The sequence below is a fragment of the Bicyclus anynana genome, chromosome 25 (genome assembly GCF_947172395.1).
Source record: "Bicyclus anynana chromosome 25, ilBicAnyn1.1, whole genome shotgun sequence".
Classification (NCBI taxonomy): domain Eukaryota; kingdom Metazoa; phylum Arthropoda; class Insecta; order Lepidoptera; family Nymphalidae; genus Bicyclus; species Bicyclus anynana.
This window is the reverse complement of record NC_069107.1, coordinates 3,484,962-3,511,596: the sequence shown is the minus strand read 5'-3', so window position 1 is coordinate 3,511,596 and position 26,635 is coordinate 3,484,962. Positions and strand designations below refer to the sequence as shown.

General features: G+C 37.7%; 1 protein-coding gene across 2 annotated transcripts in view; it reads left to right on the top strand.

Annotated features, from left to right (window-relative positions):
• The window catches only part of LOC112046560 (transcriptional activator cubitus interruptus), a 145,904-nt gene that overhangs the window by 115,582 nt on the left and 3,687 nt on the right, over positions 1-26,635 (top strand). For both annotated transcript variants that reach the window (XM_024083240.2, XM_024083241.2), the window contains 16 exons: positions 14,753-14,845; positions 15,738-15,941; positions 16,699-16,873; positions 17,534-17,671; positions 18,390-18,555; positions 19,163-19,357; positions 19,709-19,873; positions 20,537-20,654; positions 21,079-21,254; positions 21,494-21,592; positions 22,094-22,256; positions 22,895-23,015; positions 23,325-23,468; positions 24,681-24,771; positions 25,790-25,960; positions 26,440-26,577. In XM_024083240.2, coding sequence (XP_023939008.1) covers positions 14,753-14,845; positions 15,738-15,941; positions 16,699-16,873; positions 17,534-17,671; positions 18,390-18,555; positions 19,163-19,357; positions 19,709-19,873; positions 20,537-20,654; positions 21,079-21,254; positions 21,494-21,592; positions 22,094-22,256; positions 22,895-23,015; positions 23,325-23,468; positions 24,681-24,771; positions 25,790-25,960; positions 26,440-26,577 — 2,357 coding nt within the window. The remainder of the gene's footprint in view (positions 1-14,752; positions 14,846-15,737; positions 15,942-16,698; positions 16,874-17,533; positions 17,672-18,389; positions 18,556-19,162; positions 19,358-19,708; positions 19,874-20,536; positions 20,655-21,078; positions 21,255-21,493; positions 21,593-22,093; positions 22,257-22,894; positions 23,016-23,324; positions 23,469-24,680; positions 24,772-25,789; positions 25,961-26,439; positions 26,578-26,635) is intronic.

Genomic DNA, 26,635 nt, shown 5'->3' with positions numbered 1-26,635 from the left:
AGCACTCACCTAGATAACTTTAATGTATTCTTAATAAAAATTGTTCAAACATTATAATTAGATCAAAATTGTAAAACTTCAAGACCTGATGTCTAACCTCTGTAGTCTTTATAATTGACCTTGTTATTTTTATAAAACCTGTTACAATATTAAATATAATAATTAAGCATAAATAAAATACTACTTATTTATTTTGTAAATCTAAAATGGCTGCGTTCTTACGTAATCACCCAAAAAACTCTAGTGCACCACCGAAGCGGATCCTTTATGCAAAAATATTAGCCATCATCAGTGGACTGCGAAATTTTGCAACCGAAGTGACAAGACGAAACTTAATAACTTACTCAGAAATTCGCTAATAAATTGGGAGCCGACTCGTCCGACCGGCTCCGTAACCCTACACTGGCGTACCGAACCCCGAGACACATATAAATTGTGTTTTTATTCAAATCAAGCCTACGTGCTGCGATAAAGTCCTTTTAAAACAAATAATTACAGCACATACAAAAGCAAGCCTCAAAGGGAATCATGCCTTAACATTTATTTAGAAAGCTTAAAGTTCCACAGACGCCGAATAGATACACTGAACAAATCATGACAATAAGCAAAAAACAAAATAACACGAGCCTAAAAGCTACTGCTATAAAGATGTTGATTCATTGACCATAATAACAGTGCAGTGAAACTGGCAAATTAAAAGTTAAAACCCAAGTGATCAAAATGCAAAATTACCGCTTTACGAATACTAAAAATCAAGATATTATATTCCAATCCCCACACGTAGATCGACCTATGTTAGATCTTTTGACACATTGTAAACCGCGTTGCACATTTTTAAACGATTTTTTGCCGTACGGTAACATTGACGAAAATTACAAGGTGCTGGTTTATGATTTTTATTTTTAAGGCCTTCAAGGAGACCCGGTCATGCACGCTTGATTAAGTTCTCGTATTTGCCTTAATGGACTCGTTTACACAAATCCCCTTCATTACGTGTTAAAGAGTTTTCTTGGTGGTACCTTAATTACTTTATCTACCTGACAGGCTCCGTGAGAGCAATTTTTAGAACGATTTAATAAATGCCCGCATGCAAAAAGCGAGTACTCAGACTATAATAAAAAATGTCAAACAGACACAGGTAAATATTAACATTATGTGAATAAAAAAAGTAACTGAGATTTGCAATCAAATGTTATCGATCCGCAATATTTTTAAAAGTCATAAACTGTTTATGTGGCAAGTGTGAGATTATAAAATCGCCGAGAGCTGGTCTCGTAAAAGTCGATACACCGAGAAATTATTATAAGCGTATTCGTATGCTCGAAACCGATATAAGCGTCTTCAACCTTCGATAATCGTAAATTAAGGGCCAACTCCAAGTTAACTGAGCGTAAAAACTGTGAACGAAAGATTGAGAGTTCATGTTACTACCAAAATTAAAAATAAAACAAAAGGCACACGTCGATATAAAAAAAGAGAAAGAATCATAGCAGATGTCAAACGACTGGACAATGATATTGATAGATTGAAAAATGTCTCTCAGTTAATGGACCATAGAGTTGGTTAATTGAAATTATTGAGGTAGAGGACGAGTTGCAATCAACAATGGTAGTTACTTCAGTTGTATGAGCTTTAAACGCAATGGAAGATCTGGCACTTGTCTGTATTTCTAATTAGTTTTGTCAAAGTATTCCGTTTGTGGACCCTAATCTTTGTCAAGAAGGAACGAGCGGCAAACCGGAACGGGTTTTAGAGTGAGACGCAGCCATTGCGCCCGAGCATGACAAGTGACCGGATTAATGCATTTTAAACGTGGAAGGCTTAATTCTGATCTCGGGTCCTTTAATTGAATGACTTTTTATTCCGTTTCACCGAAATGGAGTTTGGAACGACTTCACGGGTACAAGAAATGGGTTGTATTAAATTCTCGGCTTCTTATTTTATATTGAGTATAATAGCTGTGCGTTTTCTTCAGTTATCTTTATGCTAATTTGTAAAAATGCTAATGATTATATACTTTTAAAAAATTGGTTTATAATTTATGTACATATGTATATTTACAGTTCATTTGCCGATGAGATGTTAAAATCTTTAGCCAGAGCTCTTTTAAAACCATGTCATTATTTTTCCTACATAACCACCATCTTCTCTCTATCTTCAGGTATATAAGGTCAACGCAACTTAATCCTTCTAATCACATCATCATCTACATACATCTTTTACAGATATATTATTATCCTGTCTCTTACAACCATCTCTTATTTCCCGTACTTTCACATGCATATCTAGTATCACCAACATGTAAATATCATCTTTGTCCACCTAATAAATCACAAAGTTATCTATAACAATATTGTGTTGTTCAGTATCTGTCTGTAACTTGAATTTGTTGAAAGCCGACTCTTGATCTATCGTACTGTTCTGTTTTATTTTTGTTACTTGAGAGCCCCCGATGTGATCATTCCTCACCACGATATGATTGACGACGTCCATAAATGATAGGTCTACATGCTGAGTCTGCGAGTGAATCCATTTAACAAATACGGCCTCTCTGTGGTTTAATGGCGATAATTTCTTTAAACTTTATCAAGTTAGCGGTCTTATTATTCATTGGATCTCTTCTTTTTTATTTTCTTATACTAATAACGCTACTTGTGTTTGTTTAAAATTAATATTTGGTATGTTTAGAATAATCTTTATTAATTTAGTTGCTTGTTTTCTCTGTTGATGAAATAGTTATTTAGTAGAGTTTTTCGTGATTAAGCTGGTGTGGGATACTTAACATGGACATGCTTTTTTCTGCCCGTGTGTTTATATTTTGTTTGGTTAGCGGTAAAATTATAGGTATAATTTTGAAAACTGACACAATGATAAAAATATAACGGCCTGATATTATTAATGAAACAAATATTTTAATTTTAAGTTTCTGACTATAATTAGCACCATTAAATTAAATTATGACATAAATTAACGTTTTAAAAGTGCTTGTAAATAAATAAGCCTAATTAAAATAAATAAATTTTGAATTTTATGTTATAGAAAACTGTTATCCGTCGATAACATCAATAGTTAGGTTTGAAAAATCTAACTGTGCAATAGTAATTGTCAAACTCGTTTTTAATTCTCTTGTTAACCAAAAAAATTGACGATTCATAAACTTTAACGTTAATTTAACATAAACCGGTGAAAATAATAGACAATCAAGCAGGTAATAGTTACAAAATGTTTTGAATAATGGTCTTCAATAATTTCCTCCGTGAAACCTGTTTGATCATGTCCGATAAAAAAACCGTGAGTCGGCACCGATTGATCTGGTCTGTATCGAGATTGAGACATCTTTAAAACAAGTTCCATCGTATTGGTGTAAGCTGAAAGCGCCGCTGAGGCACAAGCGGCAGCGGATTGATATTTACAAGTTAAATTTTTATTACAAAGTTAAAGTTAAACTTTTGTTTAAAAAATAAAAGGAACTTTACTGGAGTATCTTCTTCTTAAGTAATTAGTTAATTGGATTGTCTAAATTAAGTTTTATTTACAGTCGTACCACATTCTTGCAGAAAACAAATAACCTATTTATTTAGGAGAATGATCTTTTTAGATCGAAATATTCGATTAAAAAAACCTTTTTAAATTAAAATATTACCATCAGATTAATTTGTGATGATAATGATGATAGTTGTAAATAATAATTTGTTACCTGATACTAATACCAATTATGTATTTTAGTTTACTTACTTGACCTAAAATCTTAATGGGGCAAGTAAGTGAAATTTTTAACTTGAATTTCAAGACAAGCAGTTAAAATTTTAAACATACTTATTTATTGTTGTATGTACTAATTCTAAATCAACTTAAATAACTAATAATTGAGATAATACAATTTAGGGAGAAGATAAATTGTTTAAATAATAAACTAACCGCTGACGTTCATGACATATACCAAACGGTTCCGCCCACGACACACGCACATAATTGTTCTCAGAAACATTGATTCCAGTTTTTTAAACCCCACTTCGATAGAAAACGTAATTACTTCATGTGTTAGCTGTACGAGGGTCTAATCCTAATACGCAAGGCGTTTCGCCAACGCACGAATCGATACCAAGGATACAATCGATACAATCGATAGTATCGGTACAATCGATATTATCGAATCGCGTGTGGAAATCGATTTCAACGGACTCCATTAAGACGTTGTTTAGAACGATCTTTATAGTAATAAACTTGTAATCAATAGGGTCGGTGACCGTTAACTATTTTTAATAGTTTTTTTTTTGTTTCTTGATTGGACGACGGTGCGTTCGGGAAATTGTTGTTGTAATGAATAAATGTAATCAACTCTTGTTATTGTTATTTAAATATCGGAAAACAATTTACGATTTTCTCGTTTCATTAATTTGTTTAACTATTTACGTTATTATTTTGTATAGTACGCCAGCGAAATCGTTCACGTGGGATTTTTGTTAATGCTTTCCCATTTGAAACAAAATTTAAAGCCTTTACATGACACTCAATCATAAAAGCAATTGATGGTCTAATTACGTACCAATATATGCTTTAGTTAACTGAGTGCTATGCTTAATTGAACATAGTCTATGATTTGTATATTTTATTACTTATATCAATATCATTTCCAATGTCTGGCTTTTGCTCATCTAAGAGTTTTAATTAATAATCTTTGTATCTAATAATGACTACTAAGAGTATCATAATTATTATCTTAATAGCTAAGTATCGGTTTCTATAGTGCATATTTTATTTAGTTAACATTTGAAATATATATCAATTCAATATTCCTTTAAAATATTCTTAGACATCTTATGTTTTTAAATACTTGTAGTGCCTAGTTTAATACACCTCACTAGTGTCTGGTTAAACTATTCTTCATTAGCTATCTTATTAATGACGTGTTCATTTTCAAATTATAAGAATTTATTTCCTCGATGCTAACTTGTTTGCACAACAGAATTACCGTCAATTTTAGATGTTTTGTTTTTTGTCACGGCACTTGGTCTTGAGGGAAGCATAAATCACGGGACAGCTGACATTATAGTTCCGAGAAAGATAATTATCAAGTTAACACGTGTTTTTATGCACAAATGCGAATTCTTTCACCATATGGTGTTTTGGTGAACCTTAAGTTTAGGAAATAGTATAGTTTCGGATGTCATCAGCTTATTCTGTTTATTCTGTTTATTTAGTAGTCTCTGGGGTAGGGTGAATTGTAACAATTGTATTGAAATTGACTTCTTTGGTTTTTCTTTCGAGTGAACATTGTATTGAATTTACATGTATGTGTAGCAGTTGTCTACATCTTCTGTTCCTCTTCCATTCTTCCATTGAATTCTGTTTAGATCATAAGTTACTCATACAATCCTTTGTCCATTTAAAACTCTTACTAAATAATATGCGACAATAGGTATTTTTTTTAACAGCGTCCGACATTATTCACCTTCTTAAGTTACTCCTGTACTCCTGCAACCTCATTAAAATTTGTTCAATGATGTAGATCATGTATGCTGAACGTTATTTCAATGATTTCCAAAAACTTCCTCCGTTCTGAATTCTCATGTATTTTTCTTTTCATATACATTTAGAAAAAAATAGATATGTCGTAAACACATAACGGGAGGGGTAGTCCCTAGCAGCAATTATCGGAAGATATCGAATACCAAGCCAAGCTGCGCCCATATGTCCTTCCGGCAACTAATTACAAAGGGACTGTGGTTTAATTATGTTTCAGAATAGTTCGGTTTGTTTTTAAACCCTTGGGGTGTTAAGCCTTGGGCGTGAAGATTTACAACTCTTGATGTATTGAGAGGTTGAGATTTTTAAACTCTATTATTTTCTTTTTTAAATTCACCTCTACTCGTTCTTTCATCTTAATAAGATTTTGAGGATATGTTATAGCTACTTTATTAATAGCTTTATTAGGTAACGTTTTGTTTGTTTTTTTTTTTGTTTTAGCATTTTATTGCTTATTTTTTTATTTGTTATTAAAATGGTATCAGTCAAGTGATCATCTCTGGTGTTTTTAGTTCAGTGTGCTTATTTTGGCAATCGTTTTGTTTTGTATGTCTAAACTGCTGCAAAATTTCAATGGATTAAAAACTTTCTAAATAATGTAGGCTACGTTTGTTGTTGTTTGTGTTTGTTTATCATGCTCAGAAATTAGGTGCTTAATGAAATTTCATAAAGTTTCCAAAAATTAAAATTTTTAATGAAGGCAAAGGTAAAAAATACTTTAGATTAGTAGATGTTTTTATTTATAGTTTTATTAATATTTAAAAAAATCAAGAACCAAAAAAAATAAACACCAAATTCCACGTAGATAAAGTATCTATTCCATTGGTATGGAAGCAATTATTAAAATGGTTGTACCATATCAAATTATGAGTCACCCAAATATATTTAACAACCTTTGAAATATAACTGATATTTGATACACCAAACATCTAAAAGTACTTGTAGATCTAATTAATTCCCAAATTAACATCAAATATATCTGATATTAGCTCGCCATTACGTTCGTCGTCTGTTCATAAAATAAATCAACATGGCTTATAAATCCCGGCACATGTCAGCGACAGTTCATTACTTTGCAATTAATGGGTAGATATATCTAAATTTTGAGTTTAATGGTCTTGTAGTTCTACGGAGTACTCGTGTGCTGTTTAGTGTTTTGTATCCTTTTTGAAATGTTTGATTCTGAGTAGAGTATATAATGGTGAGCGCTATGTATTGGACGTTTAATTTGATTGGATTGGATTGATCTACTCCTGATTCTTTTTATTTGGACAAACTTTCCTACGTTATTAGTTGTAGAGGTTATTGTTAGATATTATATGGGAAAATTCTATCGCCATTCATATTTCTGCCGACAAGCATAAATATGTTCTAATCTGAAGTTTATTTAATCTATAAGATGAGAACAATATACTTTTCCAACTATGCTGAATATGAAAATGAAATTGAAATTGAAAGTGCTATGTGAAAATAGTCCGTTTAGCTTTGCATGTAGTGGTAAGAATACCAGGGGGCTTAGCCACTTTATTCTCTTTCTACAAACGCTAACGCTTCGCAAACTAACTAAATGTATGGGAATGACAGATCCGATCGACAACGTCATCACGTGACCTGTCGATAGTGAATGTCGTAATATTATAAAGAGGTAAAGTTAGTAAGCCAGTTATTTGTGTCCCATATTGTTACGGGATCGGGAACTACGTGAGCGAAGCAGGCTAGTATTCAATATCCCTAGTAACATCTGCATAATTTTCAATATCCTTAGATACATTTATATCTTAGTAAGAAAATAGGCATTTATGTAGATATGATCTAGGTTTCACCTTGTACACGTCAACCTAGATTTGGTCAGTGCGATAGCAGCTGTAGAACTAGAGCCTGCCGTAGCCAGACTATAGCCTGGCAACTTAGTTCGTAACACACCCGATGGTCCGCGCGGGCCGGGGGGCGTGTAGCGATGAATGAAAAACCCACTACTGATGCACCTCACTTCCCCGCACGCACGATTTCACACCCGCGCAGTCTTTCCCCCCATCGCCCGCATATCATGGGAGTGTCATCAACGAACTTGCCAGACTATAACCACATTTTATGAACTATATTCCGTGTAGAACGTCAAGTTTGACTGTTTGTAGAGACTAGATACTATCTAGACTGTACCATCGGTTGTCGTGTAGTGTATGCGCGGTGGATTTACAAGTCGGAGGTCCTGGTTTCGATCCCCGGCTGGGCCAATTTAGATTTTTTTAATTGGTTTAAGTCTGGCTGGTGGGAGGCTTCGACCGTGGCTGGCAAAGACGTATCGCGAAGCGATTTAGCGTTCCGGTACAATGTCGTGTAGAAACGGAAGGGGTGTGGATTTTCATCCTCTTTCTAACAAGTTATCCCGCTTCCATCTTAAATTGCATTATCACTTACCGTCAGATGAGATTGTAGTCAAGGGCTAACTTGTAAAGAATAACCAAAAAAGATTACTATCGTTCTCCTACGTATTTTTTTCACAAAATGAAGTAGGTCAGACTACCACAGTTTCTTAGTGCACTAGTTGTCGTGTTGTCGGTTGTCTAACTGGTGTGTTGTTTAATACCTAACTTATATTTATGTCGAAATTCATTAAAAACCCACCCATCCGTTAGACCGTAAAGCTTGATATTTATCTTAGAGACTGTTGTTAGGTGAAATTATTGTCATGAAATTATTGGACGGTATTAAGCGAATAGAACCAGCCGATAGCGATGTTAGCTAGATTCTCTTTCAACTATCGCTATAGCTTTGTATGACAATGAAATAACAGATTGATAGATTGATTGATCACGTGACCTGTTAACTTTTTTTTACATTCTTTAGTTTCTGCAGCTATAGCGTTTTTAGAGAATCGACGTGTTAAAAGTTTATAGGCCCAGGGTCTTAGAGAGAACGCACCCATACCATAAGCATCGGAGTCACATAAAGTATTAATACCCAAGTTTTTGAGTTATATCAAGATGGCTCCCTTAAAACAACTATGACATGACAATTGACAGCAAACGTAAAATCGACTACTGCATTGAGAACATCATCAATCCGCCATTATTAACCATATTATTTTTGCATTTCATGGGAGAGAATTAAAGTATATTCGTCGTCATCAACCCATATTCGGCTCACTGCTGAGCTCGAGTCTCCTCTCAGAATGAGAGGGGTTAGGCCAATAGTCCACCACGCTGGCCCAATGCGGATTGGCAGACTTCACACACTCAGAGAATTAAGAAAATTCTCTGGTATGCAGGTTTCCTCACGATGTTTTCCTTCACCGTTTGAGACACGTGATATTTAATTTCTTAAAATGCACACAACTGAAAAGTTGGAGGTGCATGCCTCGGACCGGATTCGAACCCACACCCTCCGGAATCGGAGGCAGAGGTCATATCCACTGGGCTATCACGGCTCTCAGTATAGTTGAGTATATTCGTAGATTTGTATAATTAAAAATAGTTAAAAAAAATATTTTCTTTTATTTCCGCCAGGGTACAATAACTGATCCTGGGCTCCATACAATTTTGGACCATCTCCTTTAGGCTAAAGATAGAAATTAATAATTTTAATCGGTAGACTTGCCGTAATAGTTTTTTTTATTATCTACGTATTTGAATAATTTAAAAGGCAGGCAATTTATTAGTAAAGTTAACTCACCATGTCCGACAGCTCGACGCATAACTACCAAAAAAAAACCTAATCTAAATGCATCAGTAGGTATCTACCCCGTCGAAAATTTTATACGTCTTTTTTCACCCTCCACAAATTCTCAGAAACACCTGCGTTATACCTCACACTACCTGTTACCTCTGATTATGGTATAAAAACCTCGTTAAGGCGTTTTTTGCAGACCCTACCGCTTACTAATCGTTTTATGACAACTGATGTTTTAATGAGAAGCTATAGGTTTTCATACTACGTACGTTTTATTAAGAAATTAAATATCACGTGTCTCAATCGGTGAAGGAAAACATCGAGAGGAAACCTGCATACCAGAGAATTATCTTAATTCTTTGCGTGTGTGAAGTCTGCCAATCCGCATTGGGCCAGCGTGGTGGACTATTGGCCTAACCCCTCTCATTCTGAGAGGAGACTCGAGCTCAGCAGTGAGCCGAATATGGGTTGATGACGACGTTTTGTTATAGCTAAAACGGTAGATGTAAGTTTTATTGTAGACTTAGCCGACGCACCGCAGTTTCATCTGCGTAGTTCCCGTTCCCGTGAGAACACGGGGATATAATATAGCCTATGACCCTCACAAATAACGTGGCTTTCTAGTGGTAAAAGAATTTTCAAAATCGGTTCAGTAGATCCAGAGATAACCCCTAAATAACTCTTTATAATATTAGTAAAAATACCAGCAACAAGCAGTCTAAATAACCCGATTCCCTCGGCTTACTTTTTAAAAATCTATACATTCTCGTACATATTTATAATTATAATTTGTTTTATACGCCCGAAATAAGAATATAATATTATCACGGCATTTCTACAATCTTTACAATAAACGTCTAAACGACGAAAAACACGTCATTGGGTTACATATTACAAAACTTTAGCATTCGCTACTGCTAAATACAGCTACTTCCAATAAATTTCAATTTAATTAAGTTAAGAGTTTACCTGATTTAGAAAAAGGATGTCCAATATTCGATAGGAGTTAGGTATGCACTAAAAAAGTCTGCTGTTCAGATATGAATTGGGTTTTGCATTCATTGGCATAATATTTTTCAGGAAAAAATTTGGTATTACTATGAAGGCATTCTTATGATAGATAGGCTTTGTGGTTGACTACAATATAATAGGTATCTGATGGAAGGCAATGATAAGCAATTGGAGCGTGCTTGCCTGAAATATGCCTATTCACTCCTGCCTTGAAGTTTTAAAAAGATAGTCGTAGATGGCAGGAAAGACAGACAATACCTACACACTTCGTTTGAGTTGTTGTTGATAGTAACAGAGTTGGATATCCTCCAAGTTTTTCCTTAAAAGTCCTAGTTTTCGTACGTAATCATTTACTGAATTCCTATCAGCTAATGAAATTCATTTACAACAAATTCTATTTCCAGCCGGACGCTATCTAGTATCAACTATCAAACGTTTCTTAGAATTAAGTCATTCTAATACAGTGACTCATAAAATTGACGACGCGTCGTTGTCTCAAGTTCTCCACGCTTGTAACCTCTCATTAATAAATGTTAAGTATCAATAATTATGCGATATTTTATCGATCGGTCGATATTCAAAAAAGGTGACCCATTAAAGTTAACCCATCGCCATTACAAATTCACGTCGCGACGCCTTCATGTTACCGCATTTCTAAAAACACATAATTTACTGCCGCCCTCATTAGTATACGCTACAAAGTCACTGCCAAAGGTGCCGACCAACAGAGCTATTGACATTCATATTTATTTTAACGCCAGTGCCATAGAAATAGTTACAATAACGCAATAGAAATGGCATGTACGCGTTGGCTTGCCGCGCATCTTATATCCAGAATGGTAATACACTGTAACTCGATACTGTAAAACAACATTGTATACGTGTATTGGGCACATAAATATATAAAAAGAAAAAAAAATTAAAATAATACAAAATAAATGGAGAAGGAATTATGGATTTACAATGACAATACATTAGAACAATAACAGTTTCCAGTATTTGTGAGTATAGTGCCTCCCTATTTAAAATCCTTAAGCACGCCACTGCCTGTAAACAACCCCATTTAAAATCCCCACTTGCCACATGCGCATTCTGGGCAAGTCCCCAAGTTGATCGCTGCTTCCTGCTAGGCCACTAATCAATAAATCCAATCCATATTCATTAATGATTACTATTGATTATAAAATACCTTATGTTGTGTAAAACAAACAAATAGAATAGTAACTGTTTGATAATATACCTAGTCATCTATCAAAATCATCAAATCATTAATATAATGTGCTTAAGACAGGTTAAAGATGGCCCTGACTATATTGTAATTTTCAATTACTTTACTATCTGTAGTGTGCCGTTTTGTAAAAAGAGACATAGGTACGTCTTATATTGTTTAGTGTTTCCACACTTCGTGCAGGTATCAATGACGAACCTAGGTATACTTGGTGTTGGAACGCGCCATTTCTATCGCTTTATTATTAATAACTCTATGGCCAAATCCTACCACCGCACTATCGCTAGATGTCGCCCGACCGATTTTATGCTCAATCGGAAACGATAAAAATTAATACATCATCCCAACCGATACAGATAGTCGAATAATCGACCGAGCAAAAACCGACCCAGTCGGTCCGTCCGATCGCTCAATATTCGACTGCTCGAAAAAAGAATATAAAGTCAATAGTCGTATAAACTTTTTGCGCGCGGTTACACGAATGTCGTTAGGGTGACCAGTCGTATGGAATTCGAGACGGACGGGCTTATCGACTCGATTGATGGAGTCTCGACTTTTTTCCGTATCGCCCGATACATCGATGGCCGTGCCGGTTCTCGCATAGGATGAAGACATAAAAATTTTGGTAGTCGTGTCGGCGCGTCAAAGAGCGCATGCAATATTTTGGGAGGTTTTCGGAATCGCGCTCGTTTTCTTATTGGCTTGGGTGTCCGCTGAATTGGTGGTCCATCGCGCCTTGCGCCTCGGCCTATTATTTCGCCAAATCGCCCGCCTCGTCCGAACGAGCGTGATCAACAAATCAAAGAGGTCTCGCTCCTTTTTTACCACCTCAAAAACGTGTTTGTTTTTGAACGTATGAGCCATGTAATTATAATGGGGGATCGTGACGTTCACGACGAGGCTTTATGTTGATTAGCTTTGATTAATAACTAAATAATCACGGTGAAGTAATAGACCGTTTTTGCCCAACGCTATAATTAACATGCGTAAAATATGCGAGTGTGTTTGCGAGTTTTTTGCGTTGATAACTTTTTGCGGTGTCCAGGCGTTTGCCTTGTAACAAAAAGTACGTCAAATAAGTCGTTATAACGTGCACTTAATAAATGTTGGCATGTGATAATTACTATTGCGAATTATTTATGTCTTCCAGTACACGCATTTTATTATAGTCTCATAAGAAAGCTTAGCGTTCTCTATAGTCAAATATAATAAGTAAAGCACTTTTAAATAAGAAGAAATTATGAGGTTGATTAGCACAGAAGAAGTTAGCAGACGGAATAGCAGTTAATTCCTAATCTATAGTCCTTTTCATGAAGAAGTCGCCTAGACGAGGTGCTAATGTCTTAATGGCGCTCATTTTCATCTGGTAATGGCGATTTTGTTTTATTTTAGTTAGTTAGTTTGAGACACGTGATATTTAATTTCGTAAAATGCACATAACTGAAAAGTTGGAGGTGCATGCCCTGGACTGGATTCAAACCTAAACCCTCCGAATCGAAGGCAGAGGTCATATCCACTAGGCTATCACGGCACTCGACGTTGATTGTGAGTGTCATATTAAATCCCCGTATTTTCCCGAGAACGGGAACTACGCGGGTGAAACACAGCGTTTGCTAGTTGTGGTATAAAGAGAATAAACAAGCAACATAGCTACGATTAATTATAGACCATACCGATTAACCATTTAACTTACATATATGGAAATTAAAATACCTTACAATTATTACGACATACTATAATTTAACCACACAATTATTTATAAACGATATAAAATTGTCACGTAGCCGTTACTTTCAGGTGATAAAAATTTTACCGCAAAATAATTCTCAATAAAATATTCTAAATGATCCAATTCCTTTACGATTTAATTTACCATATTATCCCAGAGTCGTAAAAATTCTCGTACGTCCGAGAAATATATCGACATTGGTATACCAAGGTTTCCTTCCAATTAGCCGTTGCATATTTGGACTCGCGGCGCCAAATTTAGCGAACACAAAATGAGATTCAGCGAAATAGCTCGTAAAATGTCCTGCGTTATTAATCACTTGTATCGCTAAGTGGACACTTTATATTCAAAGTAGTCTACTGTTGACATCTCAATCTTATGATATTAAGGCATAGAGTGAGTATAAACTTGATCTGTCTGCATTCAATGGTCATGGATTTGTCATTCGTGTTGTGTATTTTTAACGAGTCTTGAATTTTTATAATTACATAGTTGAGTAGCTTTTGCAAATTGATTCGTTTGCGTTTAGTTTGCGTAGCAAGAAGCAAGGCTATTTGGTAGGTATACGTAGTCCAAGTATATATTCTTACTCAGGCTCTTCTCGAACCAAGGCGCGTTTGGAACCCTCGTAACTTTACTTTTAAGTTTTTGACTATTACCACCATTAGATTAAATTAAATTATGACATAATCTTGACTTTTCAAAAGTGCTCGTAAACTAAGCCTAATTGAAATAAATGAATTTTGACTTTGACTTTTTATATTTTCTCTAATAACTAGCGACCGCCCTCGACTTCGTACGCGTAAAACTCGATTAAAATTTCAACACCTATTTCATTCACTTCTGTTTATATTTTCGCATTTTTTATGTATAAATCAATAGTCCAGTAATCATTTTACAAAAATATAACTCAAAATATAAACGATTTACTAAAAAAAACTTCAACCCCTTTTAAAACTATAATTTTAGAAAAAGGATAGAGTTTTTAGAAATCTTCAATGACGTAATTTTAAGTATTTTTCTGATAGGTAGTACAAAAACAAATATGTACTAGTAACTTGAAAAATTAAGGACATTCCATATTATAAACCTTCAACGCCTATTTCACCCCTTTCTGATTTTATTATCAGGACAACAGTTTCCTATTACCTTCTTAGTAATAAGGTCTCAAACCGTGCAAACATTTGAATTAATTCAGTAATTTCAGCGCGATGCCCGGTCAACAAAAAACATGGAAAGACAGACAGACAATAAATAAAATAAAATAAATGGGTTCAGTATAGATTATACATTTAATCCAACAAAAATTTTCAAATTATCTTCAATGTACAGAACAGTACATGAGCTATTAAAGTTTTATTTTAGATAAAGATAGATAGTTTAGATTAATTTAACAATAATGGGTAATTACTAATTTGGCTGTAGAGCCAAGCTCAGAATTTGTCAGCAATGCTTCCTTGTCAACTACGAACACTGTTTCCCTAATACAATTTATTAGCAATGCTTGCTAGTCTCTCTGAAAAGTAGCCTTTCCCAAATGACCTTATAATGACATCGTTATTTTAGTTTAAAATCGCTTTTTTTTGCAGGCTTAGAATATTTAAGTGCAGCGAGGAGTCTACATCCAGAACTTCATGCAGGCAGTACGTTAGCGAGTCAAGAGTTCCAACTCAGTTTAGAAGGTTTGTCTCCACTATTTATTAGCCCTTGACTACATTCTCACCTGATGGTAAGCGATGATGCAGTCTAAGATGGAAGCGGGCTAACTTGTTAGGAGGAGGATGAAAATCCACACCCCTTTCGGTTTCTACACGGCATCGTACCGGAACGCTAAATCGCTTGGCGGTACGTCTTTAATAATTTGTTTATAGTTAAATTAATAATTTGTTTTATATATCAGCAACGCTTGACTTTGATGTATTCCGTCTTTAAAACTTAAAAAAAAGATAAATATACTTTATTTGCACACCACAAAGACAAAAACAAGTGAAATAAAAAACAAATTAGGAAGAGATCAGCATACAAAAGGCGGCCTTATCGCTAAGTAGCGATTTCTTCCAGGCAACCTTCGGTTTAGGAAAACTTTAAAAAAAAACTTGTCAGTGATCTCAACTGAAGTTAAGTGATGATGCATTATGATTGCGTGTTAGTTTGACAGGGTAACTACAATATCAATAACATCGAGTTACCGGGATTCGTGATAATATTTGACTCTTTAAATCACTATTATAAGTGATCGACGGCATGACCTGGTCTTCTCTTAAGTACCAACTTTTTAAGTACAGAGAAAAACCGAACATTTAATAAGCCCGACGAACATCTCAAAGCTGTGATAGACTTGAGCATTCACTTGTAATGAGCATTCGTGCGAATGTTACATCACAGAAAAATACGAGAACATTTTAGCGAGCATTCTATCGAGCGTTCGCAAGAATTCTCAAGATGTTCGTAACAATTTATAAACGGCGATTGCTCGATGTTCTGTTACAAATGAATGCCCAAGTCTATCAGCACCTTTAAAACAAACATCTGCACCACAACCAGTTTATCTATAACTTGGATATATCATTCCAGGATCAAGAATAGCCTCTCAGAACCGTCTAAGGTTATCCGGTGGGGCGATCAGTGCGTCAGCTAACAGGAAGAGGGCGGTTTCCTGGAGCCCCTACTCGGCGGAGTCCCTGGACTTGGCTGCTGTGATACGCGCGTCCCCGGCCAGCCTCGCTGTGAGGGCCCCTTCTGCGGCCTCTACTGGCAGCTATGGACATCTCAGTGCAGGTATACTACAATTATAACAATTATAAGAAACTAGCGGACGCCGCACGGTTTCACCCGCGTGGTTCCCGTTCGCATAGGAATACGGGGATAAAATATAGCCTATAGCCTTCCTTGATAAATGGGCTATCTAACACTGAAAGAATTTTTCAAATCGGACCAGTAGTTCCTGAGATTAGCGCGTTCAAACAAACAAACTCTTCAGCTTTATAATATTTTAGATACTTTATTTCACGCCGCGGTCGTCTCGAAACGCGGCTTCGTTCATGAGAAAATGAATGTTTTCATTTAATTACATTTCACATTTTAACTATAGCCAATGTACTAATAACTATAAATACATATAGGTATCTTGAATCTCTCATAAAAAATCAACCTTTATGGAGCGTAACTCCATAATCATGTATTAGACTAAGTTTAAACTTGGGGAGGAAGGATTAGGCAGAGTACAGATAGGTTGTAGGTTTATTAATCGTGCGATTAATCCAGACACTAACTATTTGGTGAGAATGGCACATGTATAACGCAACACGCTCGGCCTGTTATGCTAGCCACAAACGGTCAATTATTCTCAAGTTTCTGTAGTACCCACGACTATAATTGATCGTGTATTGGTCACTGCGTACATGACTTGCATAGTATGCCGCGTGGGTACTGCCGTTTACTTTTCAGAAACGTGAGAATAATTATTGACCTTTAAGCATTCATGTATAAGCACTAGGTGATTGACAGATCTTTAAAATTGTACTATTTGTTCCAGGAGCAATATCCCCAGCGCTGTCGCTATCGCATGCATCGTTGGCGCAACAGCTTCTGGCTCGCGGCGGCAGCGGCGTCATCCCCGGCGGCGTGCTGCTCGACCCCGCGCACCAGCAGGCAGCAGCGGCGGCGGCACACCACGCCGCGCACGCGCATCTGGTGGCCGGCATACACAGGTATGTTGTTGTGTGCTGACGAGCGGCAGCGGCAGCGGCGGCGGCACGCCACGCCGCGCTCGCTTATCTGGTGGCTGGCATACACAGGTAACTTGTTGTTGTGTGCTGACGAGCGGCAGCGGCAGAGGCGGCACACCAGGCCGCGCTCGCGCATCTGGTGGCCGGCATACACAGGTTTGTTGTTGTGTGCTGACGACGAGCGGCAACAACGTCATCCCTGGCATCGTGCTGCTCGACCCCGCGCAGCAGCAGGCGGCAGCGCATGAGCATCTGATGGCTGGCATACACAGGTATGTTGTTGTGTGCTGACGAGCGGCAGCGGCGTTATACCCAGACGTGCTGCTGGACCTTGCTCACCAGCAGGCAGCAGCGGCAGTGGCACACACCGCCGCGAACGCGCATCTGGGGGCTGCTTATTGTTGTGTGCTGACGAGCGGCAGCGGCGTCATTCCCGGCAACGCGCTTGCTGCTTGACCCCGCGCACCAGCAGCGGCAGCACACTACGCCGGGCACTCGCCTACACAAGATAGTTTGTTATTGTGTGCTGACGAGCGGCAGTGGATTATAGAATATAATTATACTTAACTAAAGATAATAGCGTGGCTCGACTTCAAGTTTACTTTAATTCCAATTCCAAAGCATCCTGTACTTCGTTTCCAGATCTCACATATCGTCACCGACTCAGCTGCTGATCGCGCCGGTGGACGTGCGGCCCGGCCTGGGGCTGGACGGCACGCCCCCTCACATGCAGCAACCGCATCAGCAACCTGAAATCACCAGTGTTATGGAGGCTGATAGGTAATCTTATAGTTATCATTTTGAATCATTATTTCATAACTAGCTGACGCCGCGCGGTTTCACCCGCGTGGTTCCTGTTCCCGTAGGAATACGGAGATAATATATAGCCTATAGCCTTCCTCGTTAAATGGGCTATCTAACACTGAAAGAATTTTTCTAATCAGATCAGTAGTTCCTGAGATTAGCGCGTTTAATCAAACAAAACAAACAAACAAACTCTTCAGCTTTATAATATTAGTATAGACTAACGATTCGATCACGCTAAGATACTCCGAGCATAGTTCGGTCCATCACTCGCTGAGATGCATTAGATATGAGAGGATTCGTGGATAGATTGGAAACAAGACTTTCATTTTCAGGAAGTAAGGAATTTTGGCTGACAACATCAAGCAAGTCTTAGGGATTCACTGGTTGCAAGCGTCTCAGGACCGTGGTATATTCTATGGTATAGTCTCTACAAAATAGTAAGAGTATGATAAAAATCCGCACCTCTTTTGGTTTCTACATGAAATCGTACCGGAACGCTAAATCGCTTGGCGGTATGTCTTTGCCGGTAGGATGGTAACTAGCCACGGCCGAGATCAATTAAGAAAATCTCAATCGGCCCAGCCGGGGATCGAAACTAAGACCTCCGTCTTGTAAATTCCGTCAAGGAATTAGCTATTTATGAATAGAAACAATGAATCTGTTTACTAATGAGTATATAATCCCTTTACAGTGCATCAACGGCTCTCAACCAGCGCAAGTCCCCACAAGTGCTGATATCACACCGAGAGAACATGAACAGCAACAAGCCATTGTCGGCGGCGGCAGAGAGCACGGTCCACGACGGGCTGGACTCTAAGGATGAGCCTGGAGACTTCATTGAGACTAACTGCCACTGGGTAAGACTACTTCTAATATGTTTTGTAACTGCCTCTTTGGTCTAGTGGATTGCCTATTCGCAGATCAGGACGAAGTGGGTTTTTGAAACCTGTGTCAGACTATGAGTAATCAGGGTTTTCTTTTTTCCGAGAAATTCTTAGTAGCATTAATAGCCCGAACACTGCATTTTGCAATGTGAGTTTTAGTATGGATATCTATCTAATACTTGGGTTTTGATCACAGGAAACCTTAATTTTGACACCAGATACCTAACCTTAAATTTCTTTTTCATGTAATTCAATAGTTTTGTATTTTATTTACATATTGTCCTCTTATTTACATTTTTTTGTTTTAACATATATGCCAAATGAAACACTATTGAATTTAAAAAGTATCCAATCCACTACGTTGCTTCTGGATGAGGATTCTTGCAATACACACGTATATCATTTTTAGAATTGTCTACCTTCTGTATCCAACCCAAGCTAAGGGTTAAGTTAGCTTAAGTTCCTTATTGTATTCTTTCTCAATAAAAAAAAAAAAAAAACCCAAGCCAAATTATTTTTGTATGTCATTCTTTCTGTAAACCATAATTTGCCTTCTAATAACTGTATTTCCATGTTTTAGGTGGACTGTAAGCTGGAGTTCCCAACACAGGACGATCTAGTAAAGCACATCAACACAGACCACATCCACGCCAGCAAGAAAGCCTTCGTCTGCCGCTGGGTCAGCTGCTCCAGGGACGAGAAGCCTTTCAAAGCGCAGTACATGCTTGTGGTGCATATGAGACGCCACACTGGAGAAAAGCCTCATAAGTGTACAGTAAGTATCATAATCATTAGCAACCCATTTTCGGCTCATTGCTGAGCTCGAGCCTCCTCTTAGAATGAGAGGGATAAGACCAATTAGTCCACCACGCTGGCCCAATGCAGATTGGCAGACTTCACACATGCAGAGAATTATAAAAATTCTCTGGTATGTAGGTTTCCTCGCGATGTTTCTCCTTCATCGTTTGTAACAGCTGGACTGATTTTAATGAAACTTTCACTGGAAGATAGAGTAGAATTGAGGAACATATAGGAACATATCGGATTTGTGAAGAACCGAATTTCACGCGTATGAAGTAGCAGGTATCCGCTTTATGATAATGATGATGATGATTATTTATTTCAGTTCGAGGGATGCTGCAAAGCTTACTCCCGGCTCGAGAACCTGAAGACCCACCTGCGGAGTCACACCGGGGAGAAGCCCTACACGTGCGAATACCCCGGCTGTGCGAAGGCTTTCTCCAACGCCAGCGATCGGGCGAAGCATCAGAACAGAACTCATAGTAATGAGGTAAGTAGACCTATGTTTTCTTAGCTAGATATAGATATATCGATGCATGTTATATCTACTGAATGATTTCTGTGTAAAGGTCTTAAACAGTTAAATTGATACTATTTACGATAAAATGGCATATTGCGTCTAAATAAAGCGATACTTCCGGTTCGATTGCTATTGGTAGACTATAAGTCATTTTGTCTTTACGAGATTTGTCGTGGCGTGCATCTTAGGCCTACTGAGGATGTGTGTGTGCCTACTTGTTTGGGAGTGGTTTCGTTGAGGGTTTATTTGTCAGATTAGTCGATTTTTGTGGACAGTATAAGATAAACTGGCCTATTCACAAATTTGGTCTATTATAAATAAACATCAAATCAACTAATAAAAGTTATCTATTCGTACCTGCTGTATGATATCCACGAAGGGTTCTCAGTAGGCACCAAATGACATTTATTATATAGAACCTCAATTTCTTATATGTAGGTACGTCAACTAACATAAGTCAGTGAAATGGACTGCAGATAACTCTACCACTTAAACCTACAAGCGATCGAGGTTCTTGCACAATATTTGTACTATGATATAACGCAGGAGAAAACGTTGTTTATGCCATCGATGAGTGTTTCACTTAAATCAAGTATTTGGGATTGTTTCAAATAAAGTTTTTAATAATTTCAGAAACCGTACGTATGTAAGGCTCCAGGCTGCACGAAGCGGTACACAGACCCGTCCTCCCTCCGCAAGCATGTGAAGACTGTACATGGTGCTGAGTTCTACGCCAGCAAGAAACATAAAGGTATGTCACTATCATTATTTTATGCTAGCAGACCATTAGCACATCCCTTATTCCGGAGGTCTACTAACTACTTCGTATAACCCTCTGCCAATGATTATCTTTGTATGAGAAACAGTTTTCGATATTTCGTGATGAAGGTCCTTTCGTTTTTATATGGGTTGCTGCCATCAGCTTACTTGGCTGTTAATGTATTATTATGTAATTCACAAGACATATCTATTGGTTAAGTCTCATGACGTTTGGTTTCGAATCCTGAGTCGGGTTAAGCAATATTGGGCTTTTCCTCCAAAAAAATCTCTTTGAAGCAGCCCTAAGATGACGGGTATGGATAGTGGTCATTATTTTCCGGGAAGAAGGTATTGTGGGATTTATTCAACCCTTATCCTATTAAAGGTTGTTTAATTAAGCAAATTATACTTCCCAGGGTGCAGTCGAGGAGACGATTCAGCCGAGTCTGGGGGTGGTGGCGCGGGATCTTCGCCACGGTCGGAGGAGGGTGGAGTTCCTATGGGGGTGAGGGGTCACACGTCCTCGGCCTCTGTCAAGAGTGAGAGCCCAGCTTCACCCTTACCTCATGGTCTACATACACCGGCTCATCAGGTAAGAATTTTTTTATTGGATGATATTATGTGTATTTCACTTAATGTTTTCGTAAATTTCTAATTTAATTTGAACTAAAATGCAATGCTGTAATATGCTTGTAATGCTGGTAAAAAACATACTCATATCAGCATACATTTTAACGGCCTCCGTGGCACATTGGTATGCGCGGTGGATTTACAAGATGGAGGTAATTATACATTCTCATCTCATCTCAGTAATTGTGATGTTTGTTACAGTTATCAGCACAATGTGGTGGTGAACTGGACTTCGGTGTGTCTGGTTTGGGCGGGTTTAGTGATGAAAACGGCGCTCCCTACTTCAGACTAGATGGCGAGGTAAATACAATTATTTTTACCTGTCTGCCTGCCAAGATCTTTATGTATGTTATATCATGAAATAGATGCGAGAGACATACCAGCAAAATTTCTCTGTAACCTGATCGAAGATCTTAGTCTAACTAGAACTCTTAGTCTGACAGAACTCAAACTGTCCCGGGATTTGCTTAGAGTTTTTGTATCTATCACACCATGGTACTTTGGTACATCCGCACGGTGAATCCATGGAATGCTAAGATGTTCTCCTCTATTGTCCATCTCTCTTGTGGGGCTCTGTTTTTTGTAGAACAGGGAATATGAACCTTCGATCCAGACTATGTCAATTAGTTGTAATCTCTAGACTATGTCCACAATGTTAATCTTTAGTCTGCTACTGAAAATTGTTTCAATTGCTCGAACCAGGACTATAGGCAAGGGCCCAATGATGCCAAGATGCATATATCAAATATTATAAAAAAAAAAGTCAGTTATTATGAATTGTTATATGAACTAATGTTCCAGGTGGAACAGGAAGTGGTAGGGGAAGTGGGACAACTGCCCCTCATGCTGCGCGCTATGGTAGCGATAGGGGAGCCGCGCGCCCATCATCACGCGCCGCGCTTCGGACACAAGATGGGAGTGGGGAGACTGATGCCGCCCATACACGGGGCAGATGTTGGTGGAGGTAACTAGAATGTTCTTTATACTTGTAAGAAAGAAGATAAGAAGAAAGTTAAATAGTGGACTAGCTGACCCTAATGCTGCGAGCTTTGATGGTGATAGCAGAGCCACGTGTGTAGTTAACACGTCCACAGTCCCCATACAAAGTTATCTTATCACCGTTGGGAATAAAATTCACAAGTACGAGTAAGTATCAAGTGCCCACGTTCACGGACTTGCGAGGTAAATCTGGCATGAGCCCGCCCACATTGGGCTCACAGACTTGCGAGGAGAATCTGGCATGAGCCTACATTGTGCTCACAGACTTGCGGGAAAGAAAAAAAATGACTTGCGAGGAGAATCTGGCATGAGCCCACATTTTGCTCACTGGACTAGAAATTTGCAGATATTGGCAGATATTGCTATGAACTAGGATGTTTTTTATATATAACAGATATTGGTGGAAAGAGATTTTACTCTGTAATCTTAAATGTTCGACCTAGCAGACGGCACAACTCAATTTTTTTCTGAATGTGCTTTAGGTAAAGTGCATACTTTGTATTCATTCGACTTTAATGACGTAATGCTACCCAATATGATGTTTTTTTTTAATTTACATTTAATATTCATCGTCACACTTTATTTGTTTTTTTTATATTTTAGGTGGTATTCAAGGGCGGACAGAAATAGGAGGTACAAACGTAGCGGTAGAACTGAAGACCGGACTGCCCAACACGAGGCGAGACTCTGGAATCTCTTCTGGAAGCAGTTTGTATAGTGCTAGGTAAGTTCATTCGTATTTCGTCTGTAAAGAATTCTATAGATGAATATTAAAAAAAACGAGATTTTTATAAATATATAGTTGTAGCACCAGTGGATAAATAAGAGGGTATTTGATGACTTGAACTCAGTTGTTTGTTAGGCTTCGTGGACACCGTCACGTTGCCAGTCGCGTTAGTGATTTCACTGTTGCTGCTACTCATATTGTAGTCCAATTAACAACTTGAGAAAAATGTTGACTAATTTTTCTCAAGTTGATGTTTCACGATTGATCATTACAAACATGCCGTTAATCTAGATGTTCTCCCGACAGATCGTCGGATATCTCGCGCAAGAGCAGCCAGGCGTCAGTGGTGTCGGGCGCGGTGGTCACCACCACAGGCGTGGCCGGGCAGCAGAGGCTAGTCGCGCAGCATGCGGCCATTTATGACCAACTGTCACCTGACAGCAGTCGGAGGTAAAATTTGTAATAATACTTTCGTGTTGTGTAAATATTTTTATATATTTACTAGCTGACATCGCGCGGTTTCACCCGCGTGGTTCCCGTTCCCGTAGGAATGTGGGGATAATATATAGCTTATAGCCTTCCTCGATAAATGGGCTATTTAACACTGAAAGAATTTTTCAAATCGGACCAGTAGTTCCTGAGATTAGCGCGTTCAATCAAACAAAGAAACCCTTCAGCTTTATTATATTAGTATAGATTTAGCCTGATTATTGATTAAAGCAAGCTAATTTCCTAACTTTGACGTATGTTATTAGATATACCTATACGAATTGAGATTCTATGTAACAAATGTCATCCCTTCTACTGACAACTCTTCGTAGAAATCATACAATAGCTAGATGACATTTCTCAGTTGATTTGATGTTTATTTTGATAGGTTGTTAAAAAGGATCAAATTAGTGAATAGGCCAGCTGATGTTTTTTTGTTTTTTTTTATTCTTTACAAGTTAGCCCTTGACTACAATCTCACCTGATGGTAAGTGATGATGCAGTCTAAGATGGAAGCGGGCTAACTTGTTAGGAGGAGGATGAAAATCCACACCCCTTTTGGTTTCTACACGGCATCGTAGCGGAACGCTAAATCGCTTGGCGGTACGTCTTTGCCGGTAGGATGGTAACTAGCCACGGCCGAAGCCCCCCACCAGCTAGACCTGAACTAATTAAGAATATCTCAATCTGCCCAGCCGGGAATCAAACCCAGGATCTCCGTTTTTGTAAATCCACCGCGCATACCACTGCGTCACGGAGGCCGTCAAAAGATTTGCCCCAATTTAGTAAACATAAACTTAAACATAAACTTAGTAAACATAAACATAAACTTTGGCTGGTGAGAGGCATCGGCCGTGGCTAGTTACCACCCTACCGGCAAAGACGTACCGCCAAGCGATTTAGCGTTCCGGTACGATGCCGTGTAGAAACCGAAAGAGGTGTGGATTTTCATCCTCCTTCTAACAAGTTAGCCCGCTTCCATCTTAGACTGCATCATCACTTACCATCAGGTGAGATTGTAGTCAAGGGCTAACTTGTAACTAATAAAAAATAAAAAAAACTTCCAAATTTATCACAGCTGGGTATTGTACCCAAAACCTCTTTATTAAAAGCCACAGTATTATGAACTGTGCCAGAGATGGCATCTTACTAATAATTATCACCTCATTACAGATCTAGTCAAGTTTCCTGCGTAGGCTACGCCCCGCCGCCGTCGTCAGCATTGGCTGCAGTTCAAGCTGTAAGGACCTCACAAGGCAATCAGGTAACTACTCGTATAATAAATAATAAATAAGTATACTTCAACAATACACATCACTATCTAGCCCCAAAGTACCAAAGTAAGCATACAGAGTAGCTTGTGTTATGGGTGCTAAGATAGTTGATATTATAATATTCATATACATTTATATACTACATATAAATACTTATATAATGTATAAATACACACAGACACTGGAAAACACCCATGCTCATCACACAAATATTTTCCAGTTGTGGGAATCGAACCCACGACCGTGGATGCAGAAAGCAGGGTCACTACCCACTGCGCCACGCGGTCGTCAAAATGAATCATTTTGGACTTCTAAAGGAAGTGACAAGTTGAATCAACCATTTAGGGATTTTTAAACGCATGGCCATCCATATTCTGTTCTAGTTATCAAGGAAAACTAAGTCTTGATGGTATTTTTTTTTAAATAAACAGGATGCTGGGGAGTATGTCTCATAACATCAAGGTGTTGACGAGTCCACTTAAAGGAGCCGAATAGCATAGCTAATATTTTATAACTAAAAAATAAAAACTTTGCGTGGGATCATACAAAGTATTTCAAAGAATTTTGACTATCCATGTAACACAAGCAACTCACCTTGCATTTTAAAATTTGGCTACGTCTTATCTATAATATATATAAGGGACATTTTAAGATCTATTTACAAAAGAAATATTATTTACTCCGAAAATATTAATTTTAGAACACAATCATGTTCTTTGAACATTTTAAATTTATTTTCGGTAAAGAATGTAACCTCAGAGTTATGGGAAATACTCCCCAGGGCCCTGTATACTTTGATTAGTATACTATGTTGATGAGCTATTTATGGAACGATTTTCAAAATTGGCGTTGTTGGCATATCCAAAAAAATAATAAATCGTTTTTGGCAAAGGAGTAGTTTCTAACGTTGATCAAAGCTCAACAAACACCAAACTGTTAACATTTTCTTATTAACTGTACGTTTTTAATAAAGCCCTATCATTATAATATATTTTCTTGCATTTTTAGGCTGTACTGCTTCGAGGAGTCACGTGTTCAGAAGTGAGAGCAGAAGAGTTAGCCCTAGAACTGGATCCTAACGTGCAAGTGAAGGAGGAAGCCAGGAGATTGTCAGAGCAATCCAACCTCAGTGACCAGGCTCAGGGATATCAGCCATATCCATGCACCAATGACGATGTGGTACGTACTCATTCGTCTTCGTTAATTGTTTACACCCGTCTCCTATATAAAAGAGGACATCCATAGATATACATATTAGACACAGGAGTAAAATACGTTTGTTCTTTTACACTTCGGAAACATAACTCTTTAGGAAGAAACCCCTTCTAATCATAACAGTGATAATAATTAGTAGTAGAAGTAAGCATGTAATTACTTTGTAATTACTTTTGTAGAATCTATCAGAGAAAGCTCTACTTCACTTAAAACTAAATGGTATATTACACAATTCTATTTATATATCCTTCATCTTTAAGCACTTGCAACTAAACATCCCTATTAGAGTAATGCTTTTAAAAGATTATGCTATTGAATATCATCATTATGAAAGTTAATATATTTTAAGTTTTTTTTATAGTAAAATAAGATGGAGATAATTTTAAAAGTATTATCAGAGGAAAACTGTTTACTTAAAAATACATTTGGTTGTTTATTTACAGGGTGATGCTCCCTTCCCATTCAAGACAGAAGATGATCATGTGATATCGTATAAAGAATCTCGATCAAATTCCACAAACACTGTGGTTATCACCACAGCACAAGTTCATCACCCAAATCAAGAAGTCAATCTTGAACAGGTAATTAGCAAATCCCATGTATTTTTTTTGTATGTAGTTCTTTGTACATTGCCGCAAA